At 31.9% G+C, this 23,344-nt stretch overlaps 1 protein-coding gene across 2 annotated transcripts in view; it reads right to left on the bottom strand.

Moving 5' to 3' along the window:
• Window positions 1-7,394: 7,394 nt before the first annotated feature.
• Window positions 7,395-23,344, bottom strand: part of LOC106461646 (aurora kinase C-like) — a 30,244-nt gene continuing 14,294 nt past the window's right edge. For both annotated transcript variants that reach the window (XM_013921486.2, XM_022388652.1), the window contains exons 4-9: window positions 20,837-20,948; window positions 20,015-20,094; window positions 18,139-18,277; window positions 15,050-15,198; window positions 9,086-9,317; window positions 7,395-8,560 (exon numbers count right to left, since the gene is read on the bottom strand). In XM_013921486.2, coding sequence (XP_013776940.2) covers window positions 8,456-8,560; window positions 9,086-9,317; window positions 15,050-15,198; window positions 18,139-18,277; window positions 20,015-20,094; window positions 20,837-20,948 — 817 coding nt within the window. In that variant the 3' untranslated portion in view covers window positions 7,395-8,455. The remainder of the gene's footprint in view (window positions 8,561-9,085; window positions 9,318-15,049; window positions 15,199-18,138; window positions 18,278-20,014; window positions 20,095-20,836; window positions 20,949-23,344) is intronic.

Genomic DNA, 23,344 nt, shown 5'->3' with positions numbered 1-23,344 from the left:
TAATGTTTACATAAATGATGTTCAGAACTACTATTGACAGATGTATGAAGCAAATCAGTATTTTTACACATTTAGAATGACCACAGACATGTGGGGTGTATTACGTAGATAAGCATTTACATGTATTCAGAAGAACTGTTGATAGAATCTGTAAAATAAATAAATCTTTTTATCCAAGAGTTAAAAAGGGCTACAGATACACCCTGTGAAGTAAATAGATATTCATATATATTCAGAGTATGAAAAGAATCTGTACAGTGTGTGTGTTTGCATGTACACACACACACACACAAATAGATACACATTGTGTATACAAATCTATACCAACAGGATTTCTCTAACAGCACCTTTAAGGTATGAAGATAATTGTGTAGCATTGCACATGGCAGTATTAGTAAGTTAACTGTTGAACATAAAATATTCATAGACAGTCATCTTTGGGGACCTATGGATGGGAATATCTGGACTTTATATTTCAAGCTGTGAAATCAACCTGCTTAGTGGGGGAGTTAATACAATAAACTACTCTTGGAAAGACATCTGGAGGTTAAATTGTGGAACAATAGTTTAATTAATAATTATGTAGAATTATTTACAAAATTATCAAAATTGGAGATTAATAACTCACTGAATTCCCAGCAGTGGAACCAAGGTCCTGCCAAGACATGGAAGAATATATGCCTTTAATATATTCAAGTGTAAATTGTGTTGTTTTTATAGTTTCACATATTTAATTGTATGAGTAGTATAAATCTGTTTATTTTGTGATTTTGATTGTTAAGCTAATTTTGTTTAGTAACAAAGAAATTAATATTTTTACATAGATGTACTTTCTTGTGGTTTTACTTTTTGTTTGGGACGTAGGCATTGTTAGGAAACATTTTTTTTTGTCAGGAACTTCAGCATGAACACTCACATTAAGACAGAAAATATATGAGGATGGAGTAAGATATGATACCACAGGAAATCCTTTTGTTTATATATTTGTGTATTTATGCTAATATATATATAATTTCAGCTATTATTGCACTGAGCCACTACATCCTGATACTTGAGCATTACATGTTTATTGGTTTTGTATATGTTCAAGCATATATATGAATCTAGTTAGTCAGCTTGCATGGTATCCTGAGCTAAGATACTTGTGTGTTGTTTCTTTGGTCTATCACAACTTTACTTTTTATTTGGTGGTTTTGGTTTTTAATGGAACTGTTTATTTTCTGATAGTAACAATTATTAACACACTGACTTTCCAAGCACATATGGGAAATACTGCAGTAGCTATCTTGCTTAAACAGTTCTAAAGTGGATTTTGAAGCCTCTCTTGCAGTTAAATATCAATGCAAGCAATGTAAATAAGTTTTAATTTGAACATGTTTGAACTGAAGTTCAAGGAGTTTTGCTACAATTAACTCCAAGAGAAAGGTTGACAAGGTAAATTATCTTTTATTTTGCATTTCTGAGGATACTTTCTTCTATTACTTACCTTTTATTTTACTAATAATGACTCTGTAGATTATAGAAACTGCAAAATTCCCTGAACATTGATGGATCACTAATATTAAACATAAGCTTGGTACCATCTGATAGTTCCTAGTGATTTTATTTAATTTCTTTTGCTTATTTTATCCTGACTTAAAATTACCATTTATCATTCATTTTACCTTGAGTTTGTACTTTCATCCAATAAAAATATCGTTAGTAATAACTCTTGACAGTGTGGTTTCTCTTGGCCAAAGGTGCGAGTAAAGATTGGAGTACAGAGGAGAATTGATGCTGTGATGGCCATAGTGTATGAAATCTGTATTTTTACAGGTGTGCCCTTATTCCACCTACCCCTCGTTTATTCTCTGATATTAAGAACACTGTGCAGTGATCTGCTTGATTTTTGTCTTTATAACATACATGGAATTTTAGAATGTGTAACTTTTTATGCCTATTTTCTTCATTTTAAAATTTTTTGTGCAGACTGAAGTATTTTAACAATGCTCAACGTGATCTTTATTTCATTAATGTATAGCGTATCTCGATGTAACACATTAAAAAACATACAAATATTTGGAAATGTTATTTCACAATTATACCAGAGCTATAACAGTGACACACAAATACTTAACAATTATAAAAATGAATTTAGATTTTTTCTGAATTAAGAAAAGAGAGAGGGAGCAAAGAACAGCTTGTCCAAGTTTAGCCATTTTAAACAGTTTTTCTTTAAAAAACAGTTGGACATTTATGCTCATTACCCAGGTATTACAACATTTTGGCAGTACAACTGTAACAATAGGAACGATACCTTATGTGACATGGCTAATCAGCCAGATCGGAGACCTCAAGGTTTGGAATAGCTGTCCTTAATTGTGAACTGCTGACCAGAGGGAATGCAATAAGTCAGTAACATCTAACCAGCTATTCTTAATCAAACAGCATGTTGAATGTCAATTTGTAATGCATCCACAGCTGAAATGGTAGGGCTTGTTTAGAAATGTATCGCAGACTAAACCTTGAACTTTCCAGTATGCAGTTTTGGACATAATAATGTCAGTAAGAAACTTTGTTACGAAGGGTGAATTACTTATATTTCTGTTGAGACCACTTATTAAACAAATAGGCTAAAGAGTTAACATTTTTCCCTATTGTGTTTAGGGTTTATGTAATGTCTAGGACTCTGATATTTTTTATATTAATGTAAAAGTTTACCAGAAGGATATTTTATGCAGGAAGCATGAGTAATTTTTCATGGTTGAAACTAGGAATATTATTGCTTGAATTTATAACTGTTATCATTTATGTACTTAAGAGAGTAAACTATACTTTGTGCTTATCCCTCAGTCATGCAACCAAATTTTAATTTTAAGATTATTTATAAGAGCACTGCTAGACTTATTAGAACATTAATCCTCCTACTCTAGTTAAGCACGGGTCCAGAAAATTACCTGCCTATTCAGGAGGGTCATGAGTTGAAAGTTCGAGAACCCCTGATATAATGACTGGAAATCAAATTGGTTTTATTTTTGCCATATTAGGCTAACATTAGTTCTTGGAAAGTTACAAAATGGGTGGTTTTAGCACTGTACTAAACAGCTATAAAGTGGTACCACTTAAAATGTTCAGCATTTAACTTGTAGGTTATTAACCTATATAAGTAGATTGGCTCTGTGCCTTGCTCTTTGGTACTTTTTCCAGCTTGATGAAATATGATAAATATAGGTTAAGTTAGTGGAAAACTCACAGTTGCTAAACTAAGTGCAATGAAATCTAAACCTAGTACTTGCATCGAAAAGTACATGTAATATTAAATGGAAAGTAATAGTTAGTTCTCAAGTAGGAATTGCAGAGCCTAACACTGTAACAGTTTTAATAATGAACCATCATAGGTTAGGGTAAGTGATTTGTTGGTTATATTTTAACTTTGTCGTAACTTATTAATCAATAGCATACTTTCAGGACTCCCATAGAAATGAAAAATTTAAATGCTAGAATTTCTTTTTAGTACTATTAATGCAATTAATTGCAGAATGCCACCTGACCCACAGGCCTAATTTTCCAATATGAATTCTTAGATTAGTAGCATTTGTCTCACTAGGGAGACATTCTTCAGGAATTTTATCTCAAATCTTTAGTCTTAAACTAAAAAAAAAATTATATTAACTAACTGCTAGGAAAGGATATTATATAGTAATTTTTTTAATTGGGTGATGGTTCTTATAATAGAAAGGCATGTTTTTAAGATGAAGTAAAAAGTTGGCTAAGTTTCAGGATGTATTTTGACATGGAAGGTTGTTTGTTTCAGAATGAAATGTGTTAATCTGAAATGACATTTTTCACATGTGATATTAGTACACAAAGCACATAAAACAAAATTCTATAATAACAAAACCAAATTACTGGGCCAGATCACCTTAATTGTTTCTAGCCATTAATATATATTAATTTGTCTTCCAATGTCATGTGAGCACAAAATGTCTGACCGTTTTGGAAATTCCAACAGTGAACTTTAAAGTTTGCCTGACATCATGCAGATCATTCTATATGGTGGTTTTTATTTCAGTGGCGACGTGTCAAAAATGGCACTAATAATCTAATATGCATTAGTATAGAATATGTGCAGAGCAGTCATTGGCTGTATGGAAATACACAAATGCTTCTTATGTGGATTCAGCTAGACATTAAACTGTTGATTGTGGCCATAGAAGGCAGGAATCATGTTATTGAGAGGGCAATGAGGTTATATGACTTTTGTTAAAGATATTTACTGCTAATTGTAAAGAGGCACGATCAATACAGAGGCTGCTAGGTATATTTTTGCCAAAATCTTGTAATATTGGTTCTATCATATATACAACATTAATGACTTATTAGGGAAAGTTTAAATTATTCAATTTTTTTATCTATACCTATATAATTATTAATAAATGAACTAAAAGTTAATTTACCTCAAATCATCTGCATGATATTAGATTTATTTATCAAACTTTTTTTTTAGTATAGCAAACATCTGTGTGTGTAGAATAAAAGAGATCAGTGATGAGTAGCAGGATGGTAGTTAATTTTGCATCTGAAGTGTGGACAGACAACAGGCCTTGTACTAAAGTTTAGTAGAGGTGATATATTAATTTTGCAACTGATAACCCCAGAAAAAGGTTTTACCTTTGAATCAAACTTACTCTAGAACAAAGAAAAGTTACACTTTCTAGACATGTAAACATTTATATTATTTTTTTATAGTATTGTTTATTAGTCTATCTTTCAATTCCATTTTTATCATATTTTTGACATTGCTACAATGGCCATCTCTTGTGGACTTGAACTTCCCTGTAAAGTTTGACCAGTGGTCTATCCATCTTTCTTTTGTACCCTGCTATTCTGTAGTTACATCTGATGTACAGTCTATTTCATTTTTGCTGTGTTGTCACCACAAGCCTGTCCATAAATTTCATTTTGTGTATTATTTATATTACTTGTGAGTACTTCCTTTTTTTTAAATCAAAATTAGTTTCTCAATAAGTCATTTTATGTTAACTTCAATGTCATTTATCCTAACCCTTATTGTCCTTGATAGGTAAAACCATCTGTTACTGTAAAAGTGTATCACCAACATATTTATAAAGATTATAACTTTTTATAATTTCAGGGTTCAAACACTTTCTTAAGCACAAAATTGGGGAACTTTGTAAATTTACAAGGAAAAACTAATGTATTTCAAAATACTTTGCAAGTTGTCGTTTGGTTAAAAATGACTCTTACAGTATAACATAAACTAATTGTTTATTTTTCATAATTCCATATCCAAGTCAATGTTTTAATGCAACCAAGCTTCTCCTTTGCTGTTCTTTTCATGCCATTGAACTTGGTGATGCATATGATAGTACCTACCTCCGTATCATTATGTGGGCTTCAGCATCAATATGGAAATGACATTTTTTTTCTCCGTAGTCCCTCGAGCTCATCCAGCAAGGCTGTCCCTCGTAGACTGTACTTATGCTTAGTTTGTTTTTCAAGGTAGATATGATACTGCTGCCTGACTGATCCAACAGATGCAAGAAACATTGGTGACTGAAGGTGATTTTACATGATATGATGGGCTATGCATGTTTTTTCCTTTTGGTTTTCCCACCTCTACGTGTTGATTCACAGGAAAACCACATTAAGTACTAGTCAATCCAAGCGAGAGCAAAAGTAACATTTGCTGTACAAATTTTTCTGCCCCATCCATTCTTGTAAGAATATATGGGTAGGAGGATCTGTTGTAGCAGGAGCATACTCCTTGAATGTAGACATTTGCAACAGCAACACTGAGGAAGTCCCTGAAATCCTTTTAACTGGTACTATAGTATGGATAAGAGCAGGATGAGTTCCTGAGAGTGTATTCAATTAATATCTTGTCAATTAACATATTCACAACTTTCATCATAAAAGCTTCAACACTAAGCATAAAATTTGGGAAACCTTTTTCCCTGATTTTATCTTGTAATACTTTAATGACCTTTGCAGTACTGTAACCACAGTCTATTTCCCTTGGCTCTTTTGTTTTTGTTGCACCTAGTTTCAACCTACTTTGACTATTTATAATGAAATAAATGTATTCTTTTTTTATAAATAAAAATATACTACAGAAGTTTTGTTTCAGGCCATATTATTTCACAATAAAGTTACTATAATCTGGCAGTTTAGTGGATGCCAAGTTTTGTGCATTACATTGTCCGGCTCACTGTTGACAATGATACAATATTTCAGGCATACTTTGCCATTACTAGCTATATTACGTTCATCAGTTTGTTGTTTTTTAAACTGGTAATCACATTTTTTCTTGCCAGTTGCAGAGCTGGTTAAAGTTGAAACTTGGATGCTCATAATTTTTATTGTTCTCAGACACAGCTAACAATATGCTTTGTGGTAGCCATTTATCTCCAGGAGAAGCCACGAGCTATACCAGCCAGTTTCATTGATAGGTGTAGTTTGTGTTTGTGATAAAACTATGTTATGCTCTGATAAACTTCAACCACTAAGTTATGCAAAAGAAACTGCACATAAGTATATGAAAAGAAAATGCTACATTTATTTTTAAGCTCCCTGACCATTAATTTCATGATTTGACCAGCATTAATTATTTAAAATTGTGAATTGTTACAAAGATAGTAAAAGTGTGTGTTTGAGGATATGTATGAACCCTGTAATATTGTATTTACAATGAAGTGAAACCTCACTAGTGCAGACAGTTTTTCATATATACAAATCTCCACAATAGGAAACTTAATCAATCCATATACTTGTCTTTCTTGCAAACGGGCATTTTCAATGTACATACAATTCAGTAATTGGTATTCCATGGGAATCAAATAAGGGTTGATAATTACACTAGCACTTCAGTGATTCAAAAGTCTGAGGGCTAAACATCAGATTTTGATACTTGTGGTGGGTAGAACATGGATAGCCTATTGTGCTTAACAAATAAATCCTTACACTAGAGAAGTCATTTGTTTTATTCTTGCTACAGTTGCGTAAAGTCAGTGATCCAATACTAAGACAATACTAATAGAAATATCATTAAACCCTTTCGTCTTTGGCTTTTTTTTTTGAAATTAGCTCAAAAATAGCCAACTTTATTTATTTAATTTTTTTGATGGCCATTACTTTGTATTAATAAATGAGAAGTTATTTTACAATCTATTTTCACATTTCTGCACAAAATATATTTAGTGAATGTTGCATATAATTTCAGTGAACCTATGATAAAGAATGTCTGCTTTTTTTCCCCAGTGTTTGTGATACATAATTCGGAAGAAATCCAATAGAGATCAGCACAACCAGCATTTTATTTTGTTGCTGGCTAGAGAGCAGTGATTGTAATACATGTTAACATACATATAAATTCAGACAAATCACAAAAGGGATTAAAATGTGAGGTTTGTTTATACAAGAAAGAAAATACAAATGGTCTTGATAGCATTTGAAAAAAATGACATAACACGCTACTTTGAATAATTAGTGACAACAAATAATATTGATAAGACTACACAGACATTAGCTATTTGTTTATAAATATAAATGGTAGCATGCAACTTGTAAACCTATGATGCAATGAGTATCATACTATATTAGTGTTCATTGTATTCAAAGACTAATATTACAACTTGGAAGGATTACTTCTTTAACTAGCACAGTATAGCACATACTTCTGCCACACAGAAAACTTTTGGTAGGACAATGAAGAATAATATTTTACACATATCCACCAAGTTTCATTGAAATCCTATCATTTTTGACTGAGTTATAAAGCAAAAACAATGTGAAAAATCAGATAGGGGTTTCTAAGTTGGGTTATAGTTGAAATGTATACCAACTTTTGTCCAAAGATAATCAGCCATTTTCAAGAAAACTGGCTGAAAAATATACAGGGGTAAAAACATAACCTCCATCCCCTTTGATGGCAGAGGTAACATGGTTTCACTTACATCTTTAAAAAAAGTCACAATATAAAAGGAATTACAGACAAATCTAACTTTCAGCACCCTATGTACAAATATTTTGATGCAGTCTTTCTTCCAAGTGTTGCCAATAAACAATCATAGGTTTTTTCTTAGTTTCATCATTACCTCTATTCAGTGATGACATGATGCAAAAATTAGTTTTGAAGTCCAAACAAGTAATATTTCCAAGCAATGTATTGTTACAACATTGGTATATCAAGTTATTAATGAAAAAATCTTTATTCACTAAAATTGAAATCCCTACACTTATGGCATTTCATTTTTACATGTGTAAGTCCATTGATTCTTTCCACCATAAAGACAGTTCTTTCATTTATTTACAGTTTGTTGGCCCATTGGTTCTCATAAAGATAAGGAATCAATATATATATATATCTATCAATCTTTACTAACAATCTCATTAACATATCTAGACATATAAAATCACTTGCAGACCTGTTTATAACCAAAACTTCTAAATTTCACTAAGACTGTTTTTGAATTGGCTTTTTTACAGTATTGCTTGTGATCCAGGGATGCTGAAGAATGCCATCTATTGGAAGTCTGTCAGCTGGGTTGTACTTTAATAGCTGGAACAAAAATGTATTCATTAACTTAACAACTAAAAACAAAAGATCCATCTTAATTAATTGACACAAGTTCTAAAAACATATACCAGATATTCATAAACAAAAGATTAACTTCAATTGAAACCAGTTTGGTAATAGTATGTAGTCAATCAGCTCAGCTACAGTGAAGAGAAAAACAATTCAAATAAAGGTGTGGTTAGGACTCAACACTGGTTCAGATGTAGGGCAGATTTGAAGATTGCAGTTAAGAGTTGACACATTTGTGATAAACTACACTCCAGCCATAAAAGATTAGAAAAAACAAAATCATTAAATAGATTCTTAAGTAGCATAATTATTTTAAATCTAAGTGAAACACAACATTTGGCATACTGACAATCTCTTTCACAATAGGGAATAGATATAGTGATAAAATATCTCTTTTTGAAAGTAAGACTGTATCCAAGATAATTCATTATCAGATTATTAGACTTGCAAACACATAAAAACCACCAGAATTTGAACTAAAATCAAATGGACAGATACCCTAGTAATCAAATCTCTAGCTCCCTCTGAAACGTGCAATGGGAAGGTGTAATCCACTCTTGCAATTCGCCTATAGGTGTCCTGTACTTTATCTGATTCAAAAGGAGGTTTCCCAACTAGGAATTCATAACACAGTACTCCCAAACTCCATAGGTCAACTTTTTCATCATAAGTTTTATTTTCAATCATCTCAGGAGGTAGATAGTCCAAAGTTCCACACAGCGTAGCACGTCTAAGAGATAAAAGAATAGCATTTCAATCAATTCAAAAATTAGTTCATAATGATTTTTACCTGCACCTCGTGTGTAAGTTATCAGTAGAGATGGACAATTAGTGCCAAAATAATGACATGTCAAATAAATATGGTGGCAGTAGTTGGAATAATTGAAAATTGTAATAATCTGAATCCAAAAAACAATTATTTGATTTTATCATTACTATCGATTTAATCGTAATTGTTATTAATCGATTGTTGGAATAATCAGGGGCAATAATAATTTCAATTAATCAGTTAATCACTGCTCATAGGTAATAGATTAAACCACACAGCTCTAAGTATCAGTTTTTAATTAAAAGGAGAAACATTACATTAGCTCGCATAGAGCCTAAAGAGCACTGAATGTAAAAAAAAAGAAGCAGAATTTGTTAGTTTAATGGCTTACATTACACTAAGAGATTCAAAATATATTTTCAATTAAGTTTTTTTGTTAAAATACTTTGAAATATACATACTGTAGAATATGCTAACTTTATGGCAAATTGTGTTAAAAAAAAGTAAAATTTCTTTTTACCTTTATGAAATATGCATTTGCTCAATTTTTGTTACTTTCAAATAGCTTCCCTTGAATCTAATAAAGGAAGATATTCTAAAACAGCAAGAAGAATTAAGGTTCATATTTGTGTAAAAACTGAGCTGCGAATTTTGCTTTTCTCTACTACAAATACATAAAACCACCAGAATTTGAACTAAAATCAAATGGACAGATACCCTAGTAATCAAAAACCCTTACATGTGTAAGTCCATTGATTCTTTCCATCACAGTAGTTACACAATAACTCTTATTGTGTAAGAGTAAAGTCTGGAGATGCCAAAGTCTAATATATAATGACTAAAACTTGTGAACCAGTCATGATAATCTTATTTATAGTACTTCGTTTGTCACATGGTATGTGTATTTGAATTTTAAATATCTAGTCAAAATGAGGATGGGGCAAAAAAAAACTTAGAGGTGATAACATTCCATCTTCATTGTATGTTAGCCATAACAATTTGATACCTTATATGAGTTAGAAAGTATTGAACCAAAATAAATACTTGTTCATCTTCACCCTGACAAAAATTAGAATTGCTTGTGCCATAGACTGGGTATAACAAGTTGTAATGCTTTTAGAGTTGGGTAATTAATTTGATTACTTATGGTAAATTAAATTACGATGAAATCAACCATTATGAAAACAATCAACAAATTGAAATTGTGTTTCCAACTATTCAAGTATTGCCATTATGATTTTCTCAAGCTCAAGTTTGTTTAGCCTTGGACTAACATGGCCTGCTGATTAGAGGGATTGCTTCAAGATTCCATCATCCACAGGGGTTACATATCTTTTTTTAGTTATGGCAAAGCTAATAAAGCTATCTGCCACCATCCATAACTTTGAACTGATGACAAGAGAGAAGGCAACTGTTTGAAATCACCCACTGCCAACTCTTGGGCTACGTTAGTGTTAAAGAAATTGTAAATTTACTGTGTTTTTTTTACATTGTAAGTTATAAGTGGCATAGTTGTAATCTTTTGTGTAATTTTATTTTTTCTACATTGTCTATATGTTATGTTTGTAACACCACACCGTTTACTTTCCTCAATGTGTATTTTGGTGGAAATTTTGACAGGCACTGGTATGTCTTGAACCTGCAATTATCTGATCATGAGGCAATACTCTCAAAGCAGTATTTTTATTCATTTAATCATTCAAGCCTTTTCATTGTGATGAGCTACAAATGTAAACATACTAATTTATTTTGAATAAACAATAACAAAGTTAACAAAATAATACAGCATTAAAATTTGAAAGTATCAATAGTTTAAGGTAAAAAAACAAAAAGTAGTTTCATTTCACCAAGAATTCAAAGTTTAGAAGTTCAACAATGCTTACTTACTAGTCTGAAATGGAAAAATTAACAACTTACAATCCTTATATTAATAATTTAGCTAATTTGAAAATTCTTTTACTAATTCTAATTAAAAATACATAATTGATATATATTGATATATTGATAAATGAAATAGTCTATATATATATATATATATAAACTATTAAAGGTTATTGAAAAGTGGATCGGGTGTAGTGCATCTAAATATATTAAAATTACTATTTCCCTAGTATTTGGCCTCCATTATTATGCCTCGTATGCCTTCTGTGAAGTGGCATGTGCTGTTAAGTTTATTGTCTCTTTGTATAGTGATAATGAACTTAAAGTGTCCATGTGCTTGATTGCCTTAATTTAGTTGTGTTCATATAAAATTGTAAACTAAGTCCCAAGAACTAAGTATATGTAGCTTATATTTTCCTGTACTTACTGATAATCCCATTACATTTAATGTCACAAAGTACACCATTTAAACAACATAAGGCTCTTACGAGGATATTTAGACATTTTGAACAACTTTTCATATAATGTTAATAAATTTTATTACCCTAAAAAATCCTCAAATTTTTTTTTTAAAACATGACTAGTTTCAGTCATCTATATCAGTTGTCAGTTAATAATGTTTAAAACAAGTATTTCATCTAGGGAGTTCTGATATTTCTATTTTTTTATTTTATTTTCTATGAACAAAACTTTGTTTAAATCTTGTGTATTCTTCAAAACATTTTGAAAAATAATTTTCTTTCCAGCAATGAAAGAATTATTTAATTGACACCTGGTGTAGGATTATGGCTGAAAATATTTTATTTATAGTTGTAAAGTTTATTAGTTATTTGTTTTGTTCATTTGTTTGTGTTTAAGCACAAAGTTACACAATGGGTTTACGGTGCTGTATCCACCATGGGTATTAAACGAGGTTCAAGATCGCACATTAACTTTATATAAAAAGTTGTTTAAAAATGTTACAATATTTATTTTCATCAACAAAAATTCAGTAGTTTTAATACAGAAGTTTTGTAGGAAGAAACCAAAAGACTGCTACTAATCATATTTTAAGCTTGTTTTTTTAGGTATTTATCACTTTATGTGTACGTCCAACAGTTTAATATTAAAAAGGTAACCAACCTAATCCTAAGTTATTGTACCTGAAGATGTCTATCATATTAAATAAAGGGTAGTTTGAAAATGTTTTACAAAATAAAACTGGAAATGGGAAGATTAATCAAAGGTGAAAATAATTAACTGTTGAGTGAGCCAGATGAAGAGCAAAATCCATCAACTGCCCAGCTCTAAATGCTGTAATATGATTTAAAAAAAATTATATATGACTTCCAATGTGCAAGATGAGACAAACTAAATTTGTTAATATGTACATATGAAATACAACAATCAAAGTAATACTGACAAAATTTAATGTGTATGTTAAATACTTTTCTCCAACTATTCCTCTGGAGTCTTTCGACTACAAAACCAAATCATTCACATTGTTACTTAATTCTTTTGTGACCAGGCATTTTGCATTCCTACAATTACAGAAAAATTGAGAAATTTTATATTTGACTGATTTATTGTAGAGTTAATTAAGAAAGGATTCTACAAACTATGTATCATTGGAAACCCCCTTTCAAACTATGTCCATACGATCCCCAGAAAAATAACTAGTGGCATACCAAGCACACCTGTTTTTTTATGTAGCACAATGGAAATATTGAAAACAGGGTATGAGAAAAAGTAGGTTTTTTGGGCAGCCTACAAGTGTGTACACATAGAAAAAAAACTGTTTATATTTAACACATTGATTATTTAAATTGTGAAACAAGTTACTTCACAGAGCTTCAGTGGTATTACTAACCACTTTTCACAAATATTTGCTTTCAAACATTAACCACTTTTTCAATTGTCACCTTTGAGAATACTTTAACATACCAAACACAAATATTCTTGAAAAACTTAAAGTATATTTTATGTGCATCTATTATCACTTCATTACTAAAAATTCAAAGCAAGTTCCTTAACTTGTTTTAAAAGTGGCACTGAATTAGTGCCACAGATTAAACAGATGTTAATTATAATATTACCTCCTCACAATCTATTACTGAGAGAAACACTTATCAAAATAATTCACCTATTCCTTACACCTGTGTAAAATAAGAGCTAGGCAATAAATGAGCATTGAATAAACCCATTAATATCACAAAAATAATCAACTAATGCTTCTGATAATCTGAACTATCTAGTAATCAAACTTACAATTAAATAGATTGTCAGAAAAATAATCAAAATTAGAGTTCTTCATCATTACTGTTTTTTGATTATTCCAATTATCCAAATAATTGAAATATTGCCATTATATTTGTTGTTAAGCCTAAAGCTACACAATGCACTATCTGTGCTCTGTCCACTGTGAATTTCAAAACCAAATTTTTACATTTTAAGTTTTTATTTACCCATCCAATGTGAGAATAATGAATTGGTTTTTTTGTAGTCTCATTGTCACAATAATTGATTAACAAGCCCGATGATTAATCAATAAGCAAGTTCCACTAATCACCCATCTCTTGTGGAAACACATCAGAACTTTTCACTTTATCCTAAATGTTTCAAATAACCATGAATAATATTTACTTAACTCAAAAAATGTACAATAAATGCACTATATATGAGTAACATAATGTGAATATAACTTAGAAAGATAATTTCCATGTGTGTGTGTGTGTGTGTGTGGTGGGGGGGGGGGGGCTACCCACAAAGTAGGCCTACTAAAGTTCTCAGCATTTTATACATTAAATTAAAGGAATTTTTACTGGTTCTAATCAATGTACTTAACCCCACAAAGCAGACAGATACTCCTAAACCTTGACATAACACATTTCGATACAATGCAGATTTGGATATCACTTGGTTAGTGTTTAGACCCTACTTTTAGACACAAAGAAGCATAAATGGTGGCAGTTTCTTGCTTCAGCCATATAACAAAAGGTTATTAAAAAAAACAACATAAAAGAGACATGCTTCTGCGATCATTTGATTACTTTTAAATAAAGTGGCAAATCAAAAGCCAGTGTAAAATTAGCACATCAGAGAACAATGACAAATGCTCAAGCCAAACTACCAGAGCCACTGAAGTGCTAACAGTTTTGGAAATTGGATTAAAGTGGCCAGAGAGCCAAGATGTGGATTGGGTTAAAGTCTTGCAACTGAAGATGATCATTGAAATTTCAGGGAAGAGGAAAGATGAAAGCAAAACTGATCGAATCATTTTTCAAATAGCAATGCTCTCATGCATTGTAAATTTAACATGATGTGCTTTTACTTCAATTGTAAACTCTTAGTTTTATGCTTTTTTGTATTAGCTGCATGCATTTAATAAGGAATTTTTACTCAACTATGGCTGTAGCATTGATGCATGTCGTTATTTAATGTTTCCTGCATTTGATAATTAAAACATCATTATCAGTATACATGTAAATGTTTTCTTTCAAAAAAAGTAAAATAAATAAAAAGTTCTACTCACTTTCTTCAGTGTTTTTTTTCCATAACCTGTTTTTATTTCCACGTGTTGGCATAGACTTGTTACACAGCATGGGATGAAATGGAACGGGGGTGGGGGTGGGGTGGGGTGGGAGGAGGGAGGGGGGGGATTATTGATTATCCTCACTATAATGTGCCCTCACGTATTATGCGGTAGTGTGTTATTGGACCCAGATGACTGTGTTATGCCAAGGTTTAAGTGTAGTAGCTACATAATTACTCTTACATGGCAACACATGATCTCACCTTATACTCCAGTCAATTTTAGCAAACTGTGAAATTACCTTGATGAAGGAGCATGAACTGACCAACCAAAGTCAGCAATCTTAAGATCCCCATTAGCTGCTAGAAGCAAGTTCTCTGGCTTAATGTCTCGGTGAATCACCTTTACTGAATGGCAGTACTTCAGTGCATTGCTTAGCTGAGAAATGTACTGGAAAACAAGACAGTGAAAATAAATTTAGTTTATGTAGTACTGAATATTAAAAAGCAGCAACATACTCATGCCTTAGTTCTCACTCAGCCCAAGTTCAAATGTTTTGTAGAAGATGAACTTGAACTTTACCACGGGTCAGCTGGCACTGTATACAAATAAATATTATTAATTCTTATCTTAAATATCTGATTTTTAAATTATCTAAGTAAAATTGGTAATCATTACAATTCAGTTGCCTAATCTGGTTCACATCTTAACAGTCACCATTCATGAATGTTGATAATACATGCATCTAGACCACTACTATATCTGTCATATCCCAGCTGGTCTGATGAGCCTGTGTAGTGAGCAAAAGACCTCACCAGTACTACACATAGCAGACACATTGTGGTTGATTTATTATAACATATTCTCTTTTGCTTTCAGCCATGGGTTCCTACAATAGCTCATGGAGAATTAAAACTTTATCACAGTTTCTCTAACATTTTGTCCAGCTTAGTCACCATCCTGTTTCTCATCATGCAGATGTTTAGGAATTGATACACGACTCAGGTTACTAGGCTTGTAACAGATTTTAATTTTTTTGTAGCTCTGTCTCAGAGTACTTACATTTTTAGAAGTTTCCCTGGTTAGTAAACACTTTGAAAACATTTTACCTTTATTATTGAGTTTGGATAACCACTTTCTTCAGCTTTTCTGCAATGTTTATACCCTTGTGCCATTCTGGGAAAGGTAAGGTTTCCAGTACAAAGGCCCGTAGCACCCAGCTGTTATCAGTGTAATGCACTGTTACGGTGATGTAACTTTCTGTCGCGATGCTCGTCCATATATCCGTGGTTAACTATATAAACACTGCTTCTTCACTTAGCCTTTCTTTCAGACGTTGTTTGCACGTTGCATGTTTAAGGTTGATATCAGCGGTAAATTGTTTTCTGCTTGGTAAGACATATCCCAGCTCCAAGTACTTCATTAAGTTACGAAAACCATCGCATTCAACAGTTCGAATGGGGCATAGGTCTTGAACGATCATTTGAGTCACTCTGTCTGTTATATTCTTTGCACGTGTATCATTGCACTTTGGAGGCCGTACAAATCCATCAATGATAGGCGTCTTCCTGCTCTCCGTTGTGGTTGTCTTGATGTCTGGACAGTAAAGAGTCGAGTGCTTCGACGCGAGGTGATTCCGTAGGTTTGTTGTCCCGCCTAAATAGGCAAATTCTTTTTTACAAATAGTGCACATGGCTTTCTTACGGTTGTGAAGTTTCTTATAAAAACTCCATACGTCCGAAACCTTTTTACAACTACTTCCAACCGCGCCCTTATCTGACGCCATTTTTCTAATCAAAAATTGTATGCTTAGCGCAATGCGTATAAATAAACATGCGAACATTCGATTGGGCACTGGCAGATCCGAAGCCTCTGTCAGCTTCGAATTTAGAATAATCGAATACTTAGTCTCAGCCATAGTATATTGTGCTTCCATACTCAAATGTTTCCACAGTAACTAACAGTCATCACATGGCAATAGATAGGAACTTCAAAGTTTGATATAGTGAAACTCTTAAGTCAAATGACTGTTTATTTTGATACAAGCATAAATATCTTGCTTTAATAGGCAAGTTTGATATTTGTTCCTCCAGTAAAAGGTATACAACATAGGAGGGAAAACAAAACATCACAAAGAGGAAAAGCCAACTACATAGCCAACCATAATTTGTTAAATGTTACTATTATCATAACATGTGTCCATATCCCTGGTCTCTTTTCATGAAGCTATAATAGAATATAGTTCATAACCTTGGTCTCTTATCTTAAAAGTCATAACAGGATAGTCCACAATCCTGGTCTCTGCTTCTTACAAATTACTTTTAAATGGAAATTTTGCTGAAGCAGGTTTATCATATTAATACATGTGTTTCTAGTCCCTGTACATAACACTAGTAATACCACTACAAATGATTTGACTCAAAGCTGCTTATGTTAATTTTTAGGACCCTAGACTAGATGTATGAAAACATTTTTTTGTGTCCCAAAGAGACTTGCAATGTTCTGATTATATGAAAGTTTTTTTATGGTTTCTTTTTCTGCTAAACTTGTGTTTCACTTTTCAGATTGAGTGTACAGGTTTTCATCATTGGATGAATAAAGTTAGGTAATTGTGTTTAGTTGCTGTCATAGGGTGTCAGGCATTCATCAGACCCACTTGATTACTACTAAATAACAATAACATGTTGTATCTGAGAGGATTTGTGGATTTCTCATCTGATCATGAAGGTTTTTCTTCTGATAATATAGATTAGTTAAGGTATCACTGACCCTTAAAATTGGACAAATTTTCATGCTGACGAAACACTGTTAAACACTTCTTATAACCTTCAAGTTGAGCACAAAACAAAAGTATGATGTTGCAATTTCTGAAAGTACACTTACAGTAATATATATATATCATGCACATAATTAATGTGGCAGGGATAAAGAAATACAAAACTTAACACCATAGTTTTACTTATGAATGATAAAAACATGAAAATTGATACATGCTCTTTGTGAACATCCTCATAGCTTGAATTAAAAAGTTTGAAAATTTTCTGCAATGTTAATGAGCTATGGACAATTAATTTTAATTAATATCTTCATTAGTGGTAATCAGACTCATAAGATAATTGTTAAAGGTTTTTGAATTTTTTAAAACTTCAACCTATGGAAGAATGTAATGTCAACAATTGTGCTACATTTCATGCTGATATTGACTTTAATAATGAAGTTATGCTGATAAACTGACCAAAATCAGCATGAAATTTAGCACTAAATTACCACTAACAAAGTATGTGAAGACAACGTTCCAAGTAGATAACGCCTTGTTCTCTAATTTATAGCATTTATTTGTAATTATATAAAATGTTCCACAATAGCTGGAGTACTAACAGCCATACTTACTACTGCGGCTCGCCTTTCATCAAACTTTCCCTCCTTCTTTAACTCCTTGTATAATTCTCCTCTTGGAGCAAACTCTAGGATAAGATAGACCCTAGTGTCATCATAGAAATAACCATAAAGCCTGAGGATGTTGGGGTGCCTAAAACAGAATACACACACGATAAATCCACTCAGTAAAATAGATAACAGGTTTACCACTTATACCATTTTTCATGTGTATAAAATACAAGTTTCTTAAATATATTGATGTTTTAGTGTCAAAAGTAACTTATTAATTATTCTATGAATATGCCACAATTTCATTTCATGAATGATCTTAATTTTGCTTGGCTCACAAAGGAATTTAATGACGTTTGACTGCCTTGACTTCACTTTTCTGCCTTATTGTTAGTCAAGCTTGATTTCACAAATTCTATTTATTAGCTACGAAATGTGAGGTTAAGGTATACTATGGAGGGGGAGGAGTACTTGCCCTGTAAATTTTCATGGGTTATATGCTAGTTATATATATATATATAAGTAAGAATTAATATCTAGAAAATATACAAAGACTATTCTCCATTTTCAGATACTTTTTCTTCCCTATGTAAGATTTTGACTTTCTTGCTCAATGAAGGCTCCAGTAAGAGGTCCTAAAACTTGAAATTAAAGAAAGGGAATTTTTTAACACAGAGAACATTTCATGTATGTTTTTTACAAAGTGACAGATTGTGAGATTGTCCAAAAGAATAGATTCTTAGTGTATATGCACAGAATCTGAAAACATGTCATGCCTATTTTGTCAATACAAGTGATAATCAGTTGGCCAAATATGCCAGGACTACAGGGTCCATATTATGTTGAAGAAATCTACATAGTATGATTTCCTAGCTCTGCTGGAGATTGTGTATTTGTTTTTTAAAAGGAACAACTTAAGTCTAAGACAATATCAAGAAAGTGGTAAATGGGAAAATGTCTGCAATATTAAGATTCATCATCTCCAAAGTCTACTGAAGATAGGTGCAACTAATGAAAATTCTCCATTTCAATGAATGGAAAGGTTAAAATACAATTTCAAAGAGAAAGATCTAGAACTTGTCACCAATTCTCTGTATGCTTAGAAACCATAGGTACACAAAACTCTAGATTGGGATTGACCACTTCCACAACTGCCTCTTGAGTAAAAGTGATGGCACATTCACATACAGAAAATAAAGATGAAACTAGCCTTCTTGTGAAGAAAAGAGGAACATCTTATTTAGGAGGTGGGAAACACTCCACACTGTAAAGCCTCTAAAGTATACTGATCAGACATCACCACCCACTAAAGGCCAATAAAACTGGCTTTTCACCATTTCTTGGTGAATTAATTAACAATGTTTAATTTCTACATATCCTGAGGTTAAACAAGGTTTTATATAGATCTATCAGGATTTAGTGTGACTAGTGTTCTTCTGAAAATATGTTACAATTAATTAAACAACAGTAATTTCTTAAAACCTCAAAATCAACCTACCTGCACTTTTATGATGCAAGAAATTACCATCACCAAATAAGACTATGATAGGTGTTTGCTGAGTATTGTTTTTTTAAAGATGTATTAACTTGTTCCCTCCCTTCTCACACAATACTTCAAGATTCTATTACACACACACTTTATTGACACAATTCACTTTTGAAATAAAATATAACACAGCTAAAGCTTGGCTAAACATAGAACATTTTTTATGTCTGTTATGATGTCTATTGAATACAAAATGGACTTTGGTTTTTGCTTTGAAAGAAAACAAGATTAGACATGTTAGTAACATAAATCACTGAACTAACGCATACTATTTAAGGTATAATGTTCTGTTCATAGCTGGGATCAACAGCATGCAGTAATTATAATATTTACCTTAAGTGTGCTTGAATTTCAACTTCCCTCCGTAATTGATGTTCAACACCATAATTTTCCAGCTGAGATTTAAACAAAACCTAAAAAAAAATATTAAACCTGAAGACTTACTCATGTAATGTTTTACAATTATTTACTAAAATACTTTGTCAGATAAATGGATAATTGCAGAATTTTCTGAATCTTAAGTCTCTTAGAATAAATAAATTTACAATACATTTTCCATGATTTATGTATAGGTGAAAAATTATAAAAATGTAAATTTTTGCTAATTTTGGAAATATAAAAAATCTTAAGCTTTTTTACTAACCTACATTCTTAAAACTCCATAATGGTTTATTAAAATAATTCTGATCCATAATAAGTATCAGCTTATATGTAAATTTTCTTAACTTACATCTAGTTAAATAAAATTCTTTTGAATTTTTCATACAGTTATACCAATTTGTTAAGGATTTTTTTTTCAGTATTACTCCTGCAAAGTGATATAGTAGTCACATTTCACAAATTGCTTTCAAGCACATTTTTCTCTTAACTTTAAAACAAAACTCAATTATCACCTGATTTAGTCCTAAGGACACAAAATAGTAGCACATACATGACCTATATCTTTTGAGGGTTTACACACAATAGATCGTTAAGTAAAGTAGGTCTTAGTAAATAATCATACGGGTTTACTTTTTTTTATCTACAGGATTGTTACTAAACATTTCTTTATCTTTATTATTAAATAAAAACTGTAATAAATGTAAACTAGATATAGCGAGAAACATAAAACTATAACAAGTACATACCACACATAGCGAGAAACATTTTACTCACCTTTAAAGCTACAATAAATTTACTAGATTTCTCTCTTGCTAGGTAAACATTGCCAAATTTCCCTCGACCAAGAGGTCTTCCAATGTCAAAATCTTCCAGTTTCCACTTCTTTCTAATATACAAAAGTAATTGTGTCTCAAATGTTGAGGAGGGTTTGGTCATTTCCTATAATGTCTCATCACAAATTAGACAATGCAAGCAAGAGGGTGAGTGGATGTTAATATATTGTGTGAGATATAGAAGCAGTATTTTTAAAAACACATTAAGCAGACTGTAGTGTAGTTTGTAGACAGTGGTGGGAAACTTAAAATGTTTGAAACCTCATTACATTAAATACAGAAATTTTTTGTGATTACATACACACAAAACCCAAGAATAACAGTTTGACACTGTCCCAAAATTAGGTTAGCAAACTCAAGAACACCAAATGCAAGTATCTTCCATTATTTATTTATAAATTGTCTTAGATAAGCCCCATAATCATAACTAAAGAACAACTGCAATAAAAAGGTCTTCTACAGTACGTGCAAACATTAAAACATTTTGTGAAACAAAAAAGCACATTTAGAAATAGACTAAAAGTCAATACATCCACTATATGTGCACAAGAATGCCATGATGCTGAATGTTGCAGACATGCCATAAACCTACAAAGTGTACATCTCAGTTTCACGAACACAGTGGTTTAAGAGAAGTACTGCTCAAAATGTCTGGACCAGCTTACAGTTTCAACACGAATCCAGTTGAACTGTTATGGAACATTTTTGAATGTCACCCACAAAACCTCATTATACTTAAAAGATGTATTGATGGGGAAAAGAGGGCAACATACAAGTAAAATAAGCACTTTGATACAAAAAATTATACTTACACAAGTTGTTTAGAATAAAGTAAAATACATTTTATAAGAATTTCAGAGAAGGGAATACTTGAATTCTGAGTACTTGAACATATTATATCTCTAATTGTATTTCCATTAGTTTAAGTTCATCTAAAAAATCTTTAAAACTAAGTAAAAAAGTTGCCCATGTTTCTATCCTATTGCACTAAAGTCTAAAATAAAATTGTACATTACAGAAGAGCACATTTTTATGAAAAACAAGTTTCCTATTTTTTATTCTTTTAAATCAAAAGTATAGGATTTCACACCTTCCAGACAGTCCATATTGGGGAAAGAGAAATAAATAACCACAAAGTATTTAATTTCACCAGTGACTTAAACCACATTGTTCAATATAATTAAGGGATAATCAGAGTTTTCTATTAATTAAATGTGACAAAGGACAACTATTATTAATAAATGGCAATAATGGTATCCCTGAGTTAATTTTTATGCAAAACAAGTATCAGATGACCAGTCATGTGAATTGAGTTGCAAATCTCCACTACTGGGGACCCATTCCACAAATTACTGATTTGGTGCTACAAACTTTGCAATCAGTAAATGATCAGAAAACCTTTAATTGGACAGGACATACACAAACATATATATATATATATATATATATCAAACAATTTTTTTTAGCTCCAACTCCATGTTTATGTTCTTTATAAATGTCAACCTGCTTCTACTCTTACTTCTCTTGTTCACTCAGAGATGGCACACAACTTTTGTTTTGAAATACATCTTGAGCTCATAAATCCTTTGACGAGTGTCAGCAAACATGGCCAATTTTGAAACACAGACATGTGCAAAGCATGTATGTTTGTTTGTTTTATGAATTTCGCGCAAAGCTACACTAGGGCTATCTGCGCTAGCCATCCCTAATTTAGCAGTGTAAGACTTGAGGAAAGGCAGCTAGTAATCACCACCCACTGGGCTACTCTTTTACCAACAAATAGTGGGATTGATGGTCACATTATAATGCTCCAACGGCTGAAAGGGCGAGCATGTTTGGAGGGATGGGGAATCGAACCCTCGACCCACAGATTGCGAGTTAAGCGCCCCTAACCACCTGGCCATGCCGGGTCAAAGCATGAATGAAAATACATTAGAGACATTTAAAAAAAATTCATTTGATGAAATTAGTGAAAATGGGGCTTTGAATTCTTCATATTTACTCAGAAAGCGATTTGGAGATTAAGTGCAGAAACTGTTTCTGATATTGAGGCTAAAACTTTTGATGATGGCTGGACTTTCAGAAGTAGAAAGAGAACTACATTTAAGTTTTGTGGCAATAGTAAAGTGCAGATTTCTGTTCAGGCTAAAGAAAGTGTTTTTCAACACACTGAACTTTTCTTTGGAAACAATTTACTTTAAGACATACTACACAAAGGCAAACTATTAGGTAAGTTATGTGAATGAAAAGTCGCATTTCACATCAATTCAAATAGATAACTTCAACAGAAAGAGAATCACTATAACTAAGATGGAAAGATACCCACTAACAGGTGGATAATATCTCAAACATTACCCACTTAATTCTTTCAGCACGGGCTCAGTCCCTGGGACCAACCTTGTAACCATTTTGTGCTTGTTATAGTTTTCATGTTATAATTTTTAAATTA

The sequence above is a fragment of the Limulus polyphemus genome, unplaced genomic scaffold, assembly GCF_000517525.1.
Source record: "Limulus polyphemus unplaced genomic scaffold, Limulus_polyphemus-2.1.2 Scaffold1004, whole genome shotgun sequence".
Classification (NCBI taxonomy): domain Eukaryota; kingdom Metazoa; phylum Arthropoda; class Merostomata; order Xiphosura; family Limulidae; genus Limulus; species Limulus polyphemus.
The sequence above is the reverse complement of the archived record's forward strand: the minus strand, read 5'-3'. Positions and strand labels throughout refer to the sequence as shown.